This window comes from Schistocerca nitens, chromosome 5 (genome assembly GCF_023898315.1).
Source record: "Schistocerca nitens isolate TAMUIC-IGC-003100 chromosome 5, iqSchNite1.1, whole genome shotgun sequence".
Taxonomy (NCBI): domain Eukaryota; kingdom Metazoa; phylum Arthropoda; class Insecta; order Orthoptera; family Acrididae; genus Schistocerca; species Schistocerca nitens.
The window spans coordinates 205,422,772-205,440,513 of NC_064618.1; the positions used below are offsets into that span (position 1 = coordinate 205,422,772).

General features: G+C 44.1%; 1 protein-coding gene across 1 annotated transcript in view; it reads left to right on the forward strand.

Moving 5' to 3' along the window:
* LOC126260861 (neurotrimin-like) overlaps window positions 1-17,742 on the forward strand; it is a gene marked incomplete at its 3' end in the record, with an annotated part of 376,714 nt that overhangs the window by 94,551 nt on the left and 264,421 nt on the right. Inside the window, exon 4 of the mRNA XM_049958274.1 lies at window positions 17,524-17,652. Within this exon, the coding sequence (XP_049814231.1) occupies window positions 17,524-17,652 (129 nt within the window). The remainder of the gene's footprint in view (window positions 1-17,523; window positions 17,653-17,742) is intronic.

Here is a 17,742-nt window from a genome sequence, read left to right on the forward strand (position 1 = left end):
GAGAACAGGCAGGCCACTCCATTCGCCTGATATCTTCTGTTTCAAGGTACTCCTCCACGATGGCAGCTCTGTGGGGCCGTGCGTTATCATCCATCAGAAGGAAGGTGAGACCCACTGCACCGCTGAAAATGCGGACATACTGGTGCAAAATGACTCCCGGTACACCTAACCTGTTACAGTTCCTCTGTCAAAGACATGCAGGGGTGTACGTGCAGCAATCATAATCCTACACCACACCATCAAACCACGACCTCCATACAGGACCGTTTCAAGGGCATTAAGGGGTTGGCATCTGGTTCCTGGTTCACGCCAGATGAAAACCCGGCGAGTATCACTGTTCATACTATATCTGGACACGCCCGTGAACATAACGTGGGCCCACTGTTCCAATGACCATGTACTGTGTTCTTGACACCAGGCTTTAGGGGGTCTCGTGTGACCAGGGGTCAGTGGAATGCACCTTGCAGGTCTCCGGGCGAATAAACCATGTCTCTTCAGTCGTCTGTAGACTGTGTGTCTGGAGACAACTGTTCCACTGGTCCCGAGCAAGGCTACCTGCAGTACTCCGTGGCCGTCTCCGGGCACTGATGTTGAGATATCGGTCTTCTTGTGTTGTTGTACACTGTGGAGGTCCCGTACTGTAGCGCTTAGACACGTTTCTTGTCTGCTGGAATCGTTGCCATAATCTTGAGTTCGCACTTTGTGGCACACGGGGGGCCCGTGCTACGACCTGCTGTATTCTACCCCTCATAACGTCATCAATATGTGTTCTTTGAGCCATTTTCAAGACACAGTCACCATTAGCTCGTCTGAAAACGTGTGCACACATACTCGCTGCACCGTAATCTGACATGCACCAACACACCTCTGCATATGTGGACTGCTGCCAGCGCCACCGTGCAACGACCTCTGGTCAAATGCACAGCATGGTCATCCCTGAGGTGATTTAAACCCGCAAACCGCCCACCAGACAGTTGTTTCACCATGTATCAGCATTATTCTTAATTTATGAACATGAGTGTAAATGGGCCACGCATCGGAGACCGATCGAAGAGCGAGCGCGAAAAAAAAGAAAGAAAAAAAGTGTTTGTCCGGACTAGTGAAACTGCGAAGAAATTATTCTGCAGCAAGGGTGGCAGAGTACGCGACCGACTCCTGCCACGGCCGGGAAACGACTCCTCAAATTCTCTTCCTCCCCGCACCCTAAGAGCAACCGATCCGCGGCGCCAGAACTCGGCCAACAATCGGCAATAAACAAAGCTTTCGCCAATTATGGCCTTACAACAAATTCGTGTAGACTCCCACTACCGTATTTTCTCATCCTAGGCGCCAATAACATTCCTTCCCGACGATGACTGCCAGCGTGTGCTGATGTAACAGTCGAGTAGCTTAACATGGCTTACTGGCGGGAATCTTCACGGCGAAGGGAGCCAGTGTACTATGATAACTGGGATATTAGATGTGGCGCTGTTCTGTCGGCTGCCCGTGGGGATTGTCTACCATTTCTCTGAAACGTCCCCAACAGCCGCGACGCCAACTTGGTGCGTTCCTGAGCAAATCATCGGGCTTACGCGAGTAAACTGCCCACACCAGCGAGTTTCCGTCGCTCTGGACCCTGAGAAATCAAACGAGAAAGCCGTCAGCCAGGGGTCGGCGGGACTCTGTCCGCAATTCCCGGTGACCGGATGTCCCCTCATCTGCTGCTACTGTGAGCTCCTCAAAGCCTCAAAGTTCCCGCTCGTATCTTGTGTGAAATGAGCACAACAACGAAATGCATGCATCTTACTCCCGATCATGAACATGCCGGTACATACGTCCGATTACCTACTATGCACGATAGTATAATACGGTAGCGAAATGAATCAGTTTGCATGTACGCAAATTCAGATTTAAAAAATGCAACATGGGCTGCTTTGATGGCTGTTAACAAGTTTGTGAAAAGCCGAGAGGGCCTGCCGCCTTGCATGTTATTGTAGGTATAATGCAATGTTTGCTTTGTTTATTATTGCCATTGCTCTGCTTCGTGTCAACACTACTAGCACTGTAGCACTATTGTGAGTTACTCGTCAGTAAGCAGTTCAACTACGCTCCTTAGCCTCATTCTATGCTCACCATTGGATACCTGTCGGCCGCTGTGGACGAGCGGTTCTAGGCCCTTCAGTCTGGAACCGCGCGACCGCTACGGTCACAGGTTCGAATGCTGCCTCGGGCACGGATGCGTTTGATATCCTTAGGTTAGGTAGGTTCAAGTACTTCTAAGTTGTAGGGGACTGATCACCTCAGATGTGAAATCCCATAGTGCTCAGAGCCATTTGAACTATTTGAACCAGCCCCATCCCCTGTTGCCATCATTAGTCAATATTGTGGTTGCATAGTGGATAATACGTGAGGCGTCGAATGCCGCAAACGTCTTTGGCCTTTTGCGATCTCACATTCAAGGGGTTCCTTGTGAGTATGGCTTCGAAGTCTATTGTCAGTCCACCTGAATATAAGGAAGCGGCACTCTAGAGGAGATCGCGCTTGCTTTCAGCATGTAGCTGATTTAAAAGGTGCATTATTCTTTCTCTGTCTTCCCCTCAGCCTCAAAACACCTGTTCTTGTCCACCCTTCACCATCAGCAACATGAACCCAACCAGATACTCTTCTCAAGTATCCGTCAGCCAATTATATAAACCCACTAAAGACATCAGACTCATAAGTCTCGTTAGATAATATGCACAAACAGAAAGTCTCTCGAATGAGGAAAGCTGTAACAGACATGATAACTCTGTCTCCTCTCATTAATCTATTGTGCAGTGCATTTGACCATGTCCTTACTAGAATGTGTATGGTAGTGTACTAGAAACTGGTAAACTGGAATTTCCTCGGCGAAACGGTCGTAGCGTGGCGTGTAAGTAGCGATCCCCACGGTGGCCTGGTCACGAAACAGGCAAGTGGAATTCCTCAGCTGGAGTTCATATGGTAATTCAGCGGTAGGGCGCCAGCTTAGGGAGTCGTAGTAAATTTTACAGCGTCCTAGAGCACCGAGTGCAGTGGCCGCCCCCGCCACCGCGGAAGCGGACGATGCGACCGAGGCTTACGGAAAGTTGTGTTCCGCGCCATTGCCGTAAGCGAGTACGTAATCCCTGGTGGTGCGGCCGGCGTGTGGCCAGCCGGAAGGGCCGGCCCCAGGAAGCGGTCCGTGCGCCCCACCCTCCGCCACGCGCCGCGCGTACTTCCCGCCGGCTAATGGCGTCCCACAGCCAGCGGGCGACCTGTGGCTGGCCCGGCCCCGGGGACTCCCCTCTGTGCAGCTGCGCTCCCTCCCCCCCCCCCCCCACCCACTGAACCAACCACGCTCCTTCCGCAGACCTCCTTATCGGCAGCACAGTGGCCGAGTCGTAAACAGTGCCGGAGCCGCCCGGGGCGGCTGTGCCAGCTGATACGCAGAGCAGGGAACAGGCGTACCGCTCCCTGAATTTCGGATTTCACTGACTTGACGTCATTTACGGTTATACAGACCGTCGGCCTGGTTCACACAACTGCTGACATACCTCACTGACGCATCAATTAATATACAATAGCGGAACATACTTTGTGTCCCGTAAGACCTCCTTTTTCACATGCGACACCTCCGCATCAACGATTCCACACGTATATGAACGGGTAGTGGATTGCGGATATGTGGTGCTCAATGGGAACATAATCGGCCCTGAGGTGCGACGAGATAGTCCGTGCAGTTGCAATGACGCTGCGTCCTGCATCTACATGTACATACATACTCCGCAATCCACCATACGGCGCGTGGCGGAGAGTACCCATACCACAACTAGATTCTTCTCTCCCTGTTCCACTCCCAAACAGAACGAGGGAAAACTGACTGCCTATATGCCTCTGTACGAGCCCTAATCTCTCTTATCTTTGTGGTCTTTCCGCGAAATATAAGTTGGCTGCAGTAACATTGTACTGCAGTCAGCCTCAAATGCTGGTTCTCTAAATTTCCTCAGTAGCGATTCACGAAAAGAACGCCTCCTTTCCTCCAGAGACTCCCACCCGAGTTCCTGAAGCATTTCCGTAACACTCGCGTAACGATCAAACCTACCAGTAACAAATCTAGCAACCCGCCTCTGAATTGCTTCTATGTCCTCCCTCAATCCGACCTGATAGGGATCCCAAACGCTCGATCAGTACTCAAGAATAGATCGTATTAGTGTTTCATAAGCGGTCTCCTTTACAGATGAACCACATCTTCCGAAAATTCCACCAATGAACCGAAGACGACTATCAGCCTTCACAACTACCATTACATGCTTGTCCCACTTCATATCGCTCTGAAATGTTACGCCCAAATATTTAATCGACGTGACTGTGTCAAGAGCTACACTACTAATGTAGTATTCAAACATTAAGGATTCTTTTTCCTATTCATCTACATTAATTTACATTTATCTATATTTAGAGTTAGCTGCCATTCTTTACACCAATCATAAATCCTGTCCAAGTCATCTTGTATCCTCCTACAGTCACTCAACGACGACACCTTCCCGTACACCACAGCATCATCAGCAAACAGCCGCACATTGCTATCCATCCTATCCAAAAGATCATTTATGTAGATAGAAAACAACAGCGGACCTACCACACTTCCCTGGGGCACTCCAGATGATACCCTCACCTCCGATGAAAACTCACCATCGAGGGTAAGCAGGAGATGAAGGGTTCGAATCCTGGTCCAGTAAACATTTTCACTCGTCGCCGCTGATTCCACGTAATGTCCTGATGGAACTAACAACAGCGATCCGCTCCGTTTCATTTCCTTTCTTCCTCTCTCCGCCTTCTAGTGCAGTTAATGTGAAACCGGCTTGCTCTATCCAGGCATGAGATCAAGAAGGCTGCATCTGGTAGACTGATTGCCATACAGCCAGTGGTGTAAGGTGAGGTCCATTATTTACTGGAGGTTCATCTTTTAAAATTTGGACTGTGGTCATCACTTGAAGATATCTGATCAGATGTGGTGGGAACCCTCTCCCCCTCACGTAAGGCTTGCCCCGCGCCGCGGTAAAAATACGTAAAATGAAATGAAGTTTAAACAAACGTGTATAAAACATGTGATTAAAGCCACTGTATTCTATATGTGCCAACAGTGAGTAGTATTCGCACCGATCGACAGAAAGAGACCGACAAGAAGGACCTACGAAAATGGTATTAATAGTTTTGACGGGCCTCTAAAAACTGATCCTTCATTGATGTATATATTACATGTCGTTGGCCATTTCCTTACGTTGCGAATGAAAGACAACATTGTTTGTACTATCCTTTGAATAGTGTGGTTACGTAGCTTTTAAATCTCTTGATGTATATGGTCACTAAGAGAATTCTTCTTGGTAGACTTCAGCTTAGCTTTCTCTCCGAAACGATTAACCTCTTGGTCTCATGTTTGTTTCGACTTGTAGAAACGTCGCTTAACATGCACATTATAAAAATTTTGATACAAATTCATATTGAGCACAATAAAATCGGCTTCTTATGTGTTCCAAAATATCACGACTGACTCACTGTCACGCAGTAAGTGTGACCGGCGCGGCTGGAAACTTTCCGAATGAAATCTAACACTTGTGCGGCACTTGTTTCAAACTGGGAAATCCCTGGCATGCACATGTGTGAAGCATTCAGTTCAGCTCAGAGAGGCCGTAAAGCTCGGTGGACGCTCGGGATTAATTTTATTGAACAAAACATTATAAGTTATAATCATGTATATTCTCTGAATTAAGAAGTTGACGTGAGATTTTCATTGTCTGCCCCCCTTTAAATGAGTTTTGGTGACGCTTTGCATCCACCTTCCTCCCCATTTTGGGCTATGGATTATTTTTTTGTGTGATACAGTAGCCTTCGGGAAAGGTAAAGGTTGTAAGTTGTGACGCTGTACCTGATAACGATAGCAAGATTAATAAAACCTTAGGGCACATTGCATGGGGGCTTATTTATGTATATAATGAATGCAAATACTTTTTAATTTTCGTAGCTGTATGTACGATTACGAAGTCTCGTAAACGGTTGGCCCTGACTAGTATTACTCCGCATTCTGACTGCAAAGCATAACAACAAAGAATGAAAGGAAATTTCCGTTAACACAATTAATTAATTAAGTCCCCAGCAACTATAAAACCTACGAAACAACAAAGCATAAGTGTAACTGTTCTGTGTTTGGAAGTGTGATTCAACGTACACATCTGGCACGGTTCTTCCTCAATAAGACAAGATATTTTAAACACCATTCATACTGAAGTAATTAAAAAAAACAGAAATACTATAACTGCACATGGAAACCAGAAATACAGTCTAATACAAGAACACGAGCCAGATGCTTTGTTGACTGAACCTGTGACCAAGAGGCATTATTGTTTAAGACATTGAAATAATGAGAAAAAAAAGAAAAAAAAGAAATTTTTTACCTTCATATATATTGACGAAAGGTACACTCTGATCATTACAGCATCCCCAATCCGACAACATCTGGTGTCTAGCCCATCAAAATAATACTACAACTTCTGAACAAGCACTCACTACCGCAACTTCTCAACTACGACACGCTACTGCAACATCTCAACAAGCACTCTCCACCACGACTTCTCGATAAGCACTGCCAGTGGAGGCGGCTGAATAATACTCTTTGGCGCAATCTCTGGCGCTGTGGCTCAGTGTAGCCACCTTTCATAAGCTCAGTGTAGCCACCTTTCAACATTAACAATAATTATTGACCATAAAACGCGTTCGATATTGTAAATCGGTTCAAGATTTTAGAAATTCTCTGGAAAATAGGAGTAAGCTACAGAAAATCACAGTTACTATACTGAATGTACACGAACCAAGAGGGGACAGTAAGAATGGAAGATCAACAACGAAATGATGGAATTAAAATGGGTGTAAGACAAGGTTGCAGTGTTTCGCACGTGCTGTTCAATATACGCATCGAAGAAGCAGAAACGTCGGTAATAAAAGAGGTATTCCAGAATTGGACTGAAATTCAGGGACAGAAGAATTCTACGGTAACAAAACTGATAACCACAGAGTAGGTGATATTAAGGCATTCTTATAAGTTGGCAGCAAGATAACATGTGAAGGACGAAGCAACAAGGATGTAAAATGTAGACTAGCACAGACAAAGAGGGAATTCCTAACCAAAAGAAGTTTACTAGTATCTCATATTGGTCTTAACTTGAGGAAAAATTTATCAGAATATACTTTGGGACCACAACATTTTATTGTAGGGGATAATGGAAAATCCGGGAAAGAAGAGAATCTACGAGTTTCAAATGCAGTGCTGTAAAAGAATGTTGAAAATTATGTGGACTGACAACGTAAGGAACGACGAAGTGCTTTGCAGAATCGACGAAGGAATGACAAGGAGAAGGGACAGATTAGTACGATGTAAGGGAATAACTTTCAGAATGAAATTTTCAGTCGGCAGAGGAGCGTCCGCTGATATAAAATTTCCTGGCAGATTAAAACTGTATGCTGGACAGAGAATCGAACTCTGACTTTCGCAGGCAAGTGCTCTAAAAACTGAGCTACCCGTCCTGACAGCTTTACTTCCGGTAGTGTCTCATCTCCTACCTTACAAAGTTCACAGGAGGTCTCGTGCGAAACTTGCAAGACTAGTTACTCCTGGGCAATGGGATACTGCGGAGACATTTCTGAACCACAACATAGGGGCTGTTTCCAGAATAAAGTTTTGAAGGTAGGAGACCAGGAAGTAATACTGTAAGGATAAGTCGCGAATCTTGCTCGGGTAGTACAGTCGGTAGAGCACTTGCCCTCGAAGGGGAAAGGTCCCGATTTCAAGTCTCGGTCCTGAACACAATTTTAATCTGCAAGGAAGTTAATTTCATACGAGAACACACTCCGCTGCAGAGCGAAAACTTCATTCTGGAAACACCCCCAGGCTGCAGCTAAGCCATGTGTCTACAGTACCCTTTCTTCCAGGAGTGCTGGCCATGCGGGTTTCGCAGGAGAGGTTCTGTGAAGTTTGGAAGGTAGGAGACGAGGTACTGCTTTGAGGTAAAGCTGCAGCAATGAGAATGTCATGTAATTACACAGGATTTACTCTGAATCTGTTAATACATTCATATGTCATCAAGTAAGCTAATGATATTGAACAATATTAGTTCACATCTCGGATTTATATATCCTTCATTTTATCAATAATAGATGTGGAATTTCTGGCACTAAGCTTAGGTCTAAATTGATTTTCTTTTTAATGATATGATCTAGCTCTCTCACTAGTAAGTACCAGGGAGCAGAAAAAGGTGACACTACTGGGCACATCGGAAATTCAGTTACTATGATATTTCTCTTTATGGTGTGTACATAAACTCCGCGATACCTTCTTTTTTCTGAGTCATCCGTCTCCTGACTGGTTTGGCGCGGCCTACCACGATTTCCTCTCCTATGCCAACCTCTCCATCTCAGAGTAGCAGCTGAAACCCACATCCACTATTATTTGCTATACATGTTCCAATCTCTGTTTTCCTCTAAACTTTTTACGCTCTACAGCTTCCTCTAGTGCCATGGAAGTTATTTCATGATGTCCTATCAGAGGTCCTAACATCCAGTCCCTTACTCTTGTCACTGTTTTCCATATATTCCTCTCTTCGCGGATTCTATGGAAAACCTCCACATTCCTTACCTTATCAGCCTACCTAGTTTACAACGTTCTTCTATAGCACCACATCTCAACTGCTTCAATTCTCTTCTGTTCCTGTTATCCCATAGCCCATGTCTCAGTGCCATAAAATGCTCTGCTCATAACGTACATTCTCAGAAATTTCTTTCTCAAATTAAGACCTCTGTTTGGTAGTAGTAGAATTCTCCTGGACAGGAATGTTCTTTTGCCAATGCTAGTCTGCTTTTTATCTGCTCCCTGCTCGGTCCGTCATGCTGCCTAGGTAGCAGAATTCCTTAACTTCATCAACCTTGTGATCACCTGTCTTGATGTTACATTTCTCGTGGTTCTCATTCCTGCTACTTCTCATTAGTGTTATCTTTCTACTGTTTACTCTCAGTCCATATTCTGTGCTCATTGGACTGTTCATTTAATGCAGAAAATCCTGTAATTCTTCTTATTACTGATATCTATTCACCTTGGATCTTTCTTTTATTTCCGTCTTTGCTTCTTCGATACACAGATTGAACAGTAGGTGCGAAAGGTTAAATACCTGTCATATACCTTTTATAATCCGAGCGCTTCGTTCTTTGTCTTCCATCTTATTGTTACCTTTTGGTTGTTGTACTTATTGTATACTACCTATCTTTCCGTCTAACTTACTGTGGTGTCTGGAAAAGGCTGTTCGGATGGCAGACTCGAGGGACACAAGATTTTCAGTGGTAGAGCACCCCTGGCGGAAGTCGCTCTGACATAGAGCCAATAGCCCACGTGACTACAGGACCCAATCCAACCGCCGACATACATCGGACCAGATCTGGTTGAACATCACGAGCAAATGGCGCTTTTAGTCAGATGAGAGATGTTTAATCATCTGACTGTGGATTCGATCTGGCCCAGGAGCTGTGTTAGGGCAATGTACGAGTGCGCTGAGGAGCTCCCACTCCGTAAATGGGGCGTTATAGGAGTTCACTGTGGCGTGTAGTGAACGAGGGGATTTCCTTTCCGTCTGCAGTTTGGGGGTACTAAAGGCTGGGCGGTAGTTCTCCGACGCAGAGGCTCCAGCATTGTGCTCAGCAAAGTGCTTGGCAATCATATTTGCTTCGGTATATAGCACGCCATTGATGGTAACGCCAGGGACACCTGTTGGAGTCTGGTACCCAAGAAGATGTCTGATCTCCGACCAGACTTGGGAAGGTCACGTATGGCACCCAATGTTCGACACGTACCTCTCTCGACATACCTGTTTCCGTCGTTTTATAAGCTGACGTACATGGGCATGGAGCCGCTTAAAGCCTATCAAATGCTTTAGGGAAGGTTGTCGCTTATGTTGCTGCAGAGCTCGCCGAGGCTCTGTAAATGCCTCAGCGACTTCCAGTGACCACCAAGGGACTGTCTTTCGCTGGGGCACCCTAAAGAGCGAGGGATCGCGTTTTGTACCGCAGAAACTATTGTGGTAGTCATCTGCTCGACCATCACATCGATGTTACCAAGTGGGGGAGAGTCAACATTTGCAGAGGTGAAAGATTTCCAGTCCACCTTGTTTAAAGCCCATCTAGGGAGGCGTCCATGGGCCTGACGCCGGGGCAGTGATAGGAAGATGGGGAAGTGGTCACTACCACACAGATCGTCATGTGCTCTCCAGTGGATAGATGGGAGAAGCCCTGGCCTGCAGATTGATAAATCAATGGCCAAGTAACTACCTCGAGCTACACTGAAATGTGTGGCGGCCCCAGAATTTAAGAGGCAGAGGTCGAACTGAGACAGTAAAGTTTCGACATCTTTGCCTTGGCCAGTAAGCACGGTGTCACCCCACAAGGGGTTATGGGCGTTAAAATCTCCCAAAAGAAGGAAAGGTTTAGGGAGTTGATCAATCAGTGCAGCTAATAGATTCAGGGGTATTGCACCATCTGGAGGAAGATATACATTGCAGACATTTATTTCCTGTGTCATCCGTATTCTGACAGCCACAGCTTCAAGAGTGGTTTGAAGGGGCTCAGTTTAACTACAGAATGATATTAGGACATAAACACAAACTACACCTCTCGATTATAGCCACTAGGTTATAGCCATGGAGGGCAGGGGTCCGCATTGCCAGGAACCAGGTTTCCTGGAGCGCAATGCAGAAAGCAGGTGTAAAGATTAACAATTGCCTTAGCTCAGCCAGGCGTTGGAAGAAACCGCCACAATGCCACTGGAGGATGACATCATCGTCAGACTGGGAAAGCATGGAATGTTCAATGAGGCAGATTACGCCTCAGGGTCATCTGCTGCCACCGACTTTTTGCCTGAACAGTGTATATTCATTGTGTGTGAGGGTCCAGCGAGATCCAGGTCCTCAGCAGACGCCAGAATCTCCAACCCATCCTCAGATGCAGAGCTTGTAGCTAGCGGTGGTGTTCTTAGGGGTCTTCTTTTTCGATTCCTCGCGCTGTTCCTTGGGTTTCCCTGGCTGGGAGGACTTCACTGAGTCAGTCTCTGGGACTGAGGATAAGTATGAAGCCCTACGACCAGCTGTTTTTGGGCTCTTCAGCTGCTGGCGGGCGTCATCTTTCCCATTAGCAGAAACCTGGGAGGGGGGTGGTCCAAGGGACCCCTTTCTGACAGAGAGGAGCCGAAGAAGACTTACGCTTCTCCCACTGAGAAGTGGGGACTGGTGTCCCCAATGGTTGGGGAACAGTGCCCCTAAGGTAGGTGGTGCAGGAGCAACGGGGGGGGGGGGGGGTGAGTGCCCCCCGCCATCAAGGGAACAGGTGTAACATGCTGACTTTGAAAGCCGACTGCAATTTATGGAACTGATGGGACTACAACTATTCTCGTAGCAGCGGCATATTAGGTGATCATAATCACAGGATGTAGGTGCTTAAATTTCCTCTTAGCCTCAGTGTAGGTCAGTCGATCCAGGGTCTTATATTCCATGATTTTCCTCTCTTTCTGTAAAATCCTGCAGTCTGGTGAGCAAGGTGAATGATGCCCTCTGCAGTAGAAACATATGGGAGGCGGGACACAGGGAGTAGTGCGATGCGATGGACGTCCTCAATCTCGAAAGGTGGGGCTGGAAGTACAGGGGGCAGACACTTGGCCGAAGTTCCACCACTTACAGTACCGCATTGGGGGAGGGATATAAGGCCCGACGTCACAGCGGTAGACCATTACCTTGAACTTCTCATGTAATGTGTCACCCTCGAAGGCCAAGTTGAAGGCACCAGTGTCAACCTGGTTATCCCGCGGACCCAGATGGATGCGCCGGTCGAAATGAACAGTGCGCCGCTCTAAATTATTGCAATAATCACTGTGTGGACGATGCGGCCTATGCTACACCTTATTTTAGGTCTATATGACGATGCTATTTTCATTATATTTATATGTTTTGACGATGCCATTATGGCCTTATCACTTTAGGGCATGGTGTAAAAAAGATCTGAGGATGATAATTACGGACTGAAACCGGTCATCCTCTAAACTCTAAGGAATTCATATTGTGATCAAAGACTGGACTAAAAAAATTTAATGTAGTTGCATTTGCGTCAGAATTCTGAAACGGAGGGACTGAAGAAAAGTCGGGTCAATAGCTAATGGAAAACCACATTCTCAGCATAAAAATATATGTGTAATTTCTTCACTTATTTTGTGGAAAAGCAACATTAATTCTCATTTCGATAGCTATCGAAAACCCTTAAAATCACATTGTTGCAGTAAAAAAGTTGTAATGACCCTAGTGTTTTTAAAACCTTCCGAACTTAAGGTGGAAGTATGCGTGCGTGACTGATATATAAATTTTTATTACTGTTATAAATTTTCAAATCCATGCAATAGTCAGCCACTACATCAGCTCATTTTTTATCATTTTATTATCATAAGTAAACAGATGGGGAAAATTAGATTAAGGAAAAGTAAAGTAAGTTTAACCTTTTATATTTATTTTAAAATTCATCAGTGTTCAATATACGTATAACATGTGCTTAGTCTGCCTCAAAGCTGGTGCCTTATTTACTATTGTAAATTAATTAAGAAAGGTGTTATTCAGAGGGGGTTCAGTTTGCATAAAATGTGATTTTCGAAGAATAGGAAGCCGAAAGAATAGGAAACAGGAATGGATATCGCGTTCAGACAAGCGCACAAAGATAGTTCAAGGGTACACAAAGAAAGAAACTTAAACATCACTAATCCCTTTTATTTAGGCAAAGAAATTTCGCACGTCGCATAGCCGTGTTCCCTACAGATAACCACAAACTGCTATTGGAAGTTTAGACAAAGATCACGTGGTTCGATATATCCACAATCTTAGCAAAATGCTCTGTAAAAATCTTTCTAGAAATTGTGAAATAGGGAAATTGGTCGCGACAGCGATTAATTATGACTGAATAAGCGAAATATTATGCAAAAGAGTAGCTGAGGGCCAATTTTGTTACTACACCACATGTTCCATGTGCACAAGTACATTTACAGAAAATACGTAATTCCGCTAGGATTTTAATGAAGAAATCAAATCCAAACACATTAGTTACCGAAAACTTCCGAACTGCGTTAATAATGGCATAGTATTGACCTGATGGCTCGTTAAACAATTATTTTACGAGCACATGGTACTGCTACTACAAAGCACACACCACGTAGGTTGAACACAAAGAGAAATTATTAATTTGAAGAATTTCAACGAGAGAAAACCATACAATCACACGCTCATTCACACTAAAGAACGATGATTTTAATTAGAATTACGCCTCATGACTTAACGTGCTTCCACTTTCCTTATTGGGGTGGAAACAAAGCAACTACTGCAATACACTCCGAAACCAACACTGAAATCCCACTGCATCGCGATTTAAAATAATATAAAAAACATTTTCGATATAAATCTGTAAGAAAGGTAATTAATGTTTCAGTTAGGCTGAAAACTTACGAATTTCATAGTTCATTGTCTTTCGGACTTACCAAACACGCGCTTACCCGTCGATGTCATCACTTGAGAAACTGCCCGCAGACTGATAGCGTGGGCCCCGTCCGAGGGCATCCCACAGAGACAATAGGAAGTGACCAGCGAAGTAGCTTCCTTTACCAACTTGACAAGGGATGGACAGAACCACACCAAGGAGACAAACCTCTTTGACTTAGGAATCGTATCTACCTACTGAGACGGCACTGCTGTTCCCTAGCAGACAGAACGTCTCTGCCACTACCACACTCATTCATCCTTTCACACCAGAAGGGAAGGAGTTGACAATATCTTAAGAACATCATATACACTACGTATAGGAGGCGGATGTGGATTTCATAGAAAATTCTGTATGATAAGAATTACATATAAATGTGTTTGAAAGTGTTGTATGACAAGTTGTTCGTGTTTATCTGTCAATGTACCATATTCCATTCCTCATTCTCCTCCCAGATAAATTTATAAATACCACAGTATATTGAGAGGCGCAAATGTATGACGTAAACAACAATAAATCAAACAAAGTAGCATGAAAGGAATCTAACAGAGACCTTTCAAAGTCTGTAGTTACTCGTACAGTGAGCTGGATAAGAACGTTCCGCATGTTTATCATACGGGTAAATACGCTTCCCTTTGCGTGTTATCATTTGCCAATGTCTGGTTTAGGTATCTCGAAATATGTTATGAATATTTTATGCTTCCTGTAGCATCCCCTCATACCCGGACGCATATGCCGCCATTGACAACTGCTGAACAGAGATAGCATTTGACATCAGCGTTTTTCATCTCTGACACCAACTGTGAGACTCGATGCGGAGGTATCATGCAGTTAGACGCAGTTTGAAGAGTGCTGGTGGAGTTCTTGACCTGACTCCGGTGTGGAGTAGCGGAGATACAGCTGTTTTCCGAGAGCGGACAGTCAGTGTTACAGCATCCGAACTATTTGAGTAGACAAAATGTCTATCCGGGATCACTTGTAATACCACCATGTTTTCTTTTAGTATGTTTTGGATATACTGCTGTATTTTATTTGGCTGGTTGATTTGAAGCGGAGAGGACCAAACAGCGAGGTCATTGGTCCCATCGGATTAGGGAAAATGGTGAAGCAACTCAGCCGTGCCCTTTCAAAGGAACCATCCCTTCATTTGCCTCAAGCGATTGATGGAAATCACGGAAAACCTACATCAGGATGGCCGGACGCGGGTCGTCTTCCCGAACGCGAGTCCAGCGTGCTAGCCACTGCGGCACCTCGCTCGATACTGTCTTTTATTGTGTTATTTTACACTTCTACTACATTTATATGGTTTTGCAAAAAGGCAGTACATGAAATTAACATCAGAATTGTAATAAAAGAACAATTAAATTCAAACGAATCCTACGCAGAGGACAAGCTCCTGAGTATATGTTAGTCTAATCAACAATATAACACAGGAAATAGCTCATTTTTCCAGAAATTACTCGACAGAATAGTAGGAGTGAAGCATGAGGAAATTCTTCAATTTGAACATGAAAGTGTGAGGATTATTTCTCTAAGATTATTCTTAAATTCTTGTGGTAGGTTTTTAAAAATGTATGCAGCAGAACACTGCACGCCTTTCTCCACTAGAGACAGGACATGCGATCCAAATGCAAATTGGGTTTCCGCCTAGTATTAACAGAATGAAAGCTGCTAATTCTTGGGAACAAGCTTGTGCTATTAACAACATACGACATTGAAGAAGATATATATTGAGAGGCCAATGTGAGGGTTCCCAGACCCATGAATGGTGTGGACAAGAGGTTCGCGAACTTACCCATTTCTGAGCGAAATATACCCTTGGTGAATGGAAAGAGTTAACCCACACTATGTTGCCGTACGTTATAAGCGAATTAAAATAAGCAAACATTCTAGTGGTACATATAGCAGCAGTCAGTTTTTCTACAAGATCCTGAACAAGGGCATTCCAGGACACATTACCATCTACCTGGATACCTAAGTATCTGGATTCTTCAAGCCCATTCTATGTATCCATACCGTCAGTTTTAGTTGAATTGTATATTGGAAACTGTACAAACTGAGCCGTAATGCTATTAGCAATAAGTTATTTTCTACAAGCCACGAACTTATATCTTGAAATGCACTGTTTGATACATTACCTACGTTACACTCAAAATCCTTCGCTACCAAGCTTTTTCATCAGCAAGTGGAAACAGTTTAGGACTCCTGCCGTTTCACAATTGATATTACACACTTCAAAAGGTTGTTGAGGGGACATAGTATATGAGGTTTTACATGGGAATCCGCGTCTGGAAACATCATCCATCGACGCTACAAAGCGTCAAAGTAATACGATCCGGCAACTGTAAATGTAAGTATATACAGGGTAATACTGTGATGATGTTACGAACTTTCCAAAATTATGGATGTAGATTAATGTATCAATTTGTTGTAAGGGTCTCTGGTTCGGAAACGAATGAGTCGAAAGTTACAAGCGAAAATATTCCAATACTTCTGACAGCGGAATACATGTACTGATACTGTTGTTTAGAATTGGAAGGAAAATCAGTATTGGCCGTATTTTGTTGTTTTGTTGTCAGCAAAATCGGTTTTCGGTCACTTAGTGACCATCCAAAGTGCTGTAATATACAATGAAATTGGTAGGCACCGGTACCAAGCTATAACCACAAGCTTAGAGTGATCACATAATGATCGCTCTAAGCTTGTGGTTATAACTTGATACCAGTGCCTACCAATTTTAATTGTATATTACAGCACTGAGGATGGTCACTACATGACCGAAAATCGATTTTGCTGACAATAAAACAACAAAATACGGCCAATGCTGATTTTCCTTCCAATTCTATCCACTATTTAGTCGTGGTGCACACAACACGCCATGGAGTCGCCAATCAATAAGATACTGTTGTTGCTAAGAATGTAGGGTATGCACCTTTCAGAGACGGTAGTATGGACTAAGAGAAGAAACAAATGTCTAGTAAACACGGGCTCTAAAATGCATACCTGAGAAGCTATGAGGACTTGTTCATCGTCGCTACTGTGAAACACATCTCTTCTATCGACTTTGATGATTTCTCACCCTAGATTACGTCTGCTTTTCTTACTTCTATCTTATTGTAGCTTTTAAAATAATTTTCCTTCATTTGTTTTGTTTGTGTAATTCTGTATGAAGATTTGAATTTATGTCACTCTTCTGGAATTTTTATTCTGTTTATCTGTCACTTTATACGTACCTCTTTTTTTGTCGATAATACTTTTTATATAGTGTTAAATTTCTTTTCTTCGTTCATTTTATTATTCATAATTTGTATACTTTTGTAAATGTTCAATTTTGTGTACTACACTTCTTATAAAAAAGAAAAATAATTCCTGCTTCTCTCGCTTCGTGGTGGTACTTTCGTATCCATAACCTCCCTCTGGTGGCTTGTCTTCCTGGTAATTACATTGTAGCTAGCCTCTTAGTTTTCGGTAACAGATTTTTTTTTCATACTGTCGTTTACTTGTAGTTTCATTCTCTTGTATATTCATTCTATAGTTGCATTTTCTGTTATTTTATGTATATATTTCTGGTTTGCAGACAATCTGATGATCGTTTCTACCCGAAACCCATCAAATAATGCTGTTGCTTTATCATCTGGTGGCTTCTTGTTTAGTGACCAATACAGCAACTGTGCAATATTCCTATTAAAGACTATTTGCATAACAGGTACAACAAAAATTCTGTATTTTGGGTATAAGCCTCAGCATCCACGAAGGGAGTTGCGGATACACATTACAAAGAAAAACGTCGCAATTGCACAACAAGTGTCTTGTTAATCGATCCGTAAAGTATTGTAAAAGCACTGCAGATTCTTGCACACCACAGCAGCTGTAGATAGAGTTTCACTTGCATTCAACCACTTTGGGAGAGTGTACATTTACATGATGTCTTGTGGATTGATGCTGCAGTGACGAGCGTCGAGGGCCCCGTCTTCAACATCACGCGCGTCAACCGGCTCCACATGGGGGCCTACCTGTGCATCGCCTCCAACGGCGTCCCACCCAGCGTCAGCAAGCGCATCATGCTCATCGTACACTGTGAGTCTCATCTCCCCAATTACGTTACACTGCATGCGTCTCTTAATATATATGCTGTTGGGTTTAGAAGCAGTACACTGGTGTGCAAAA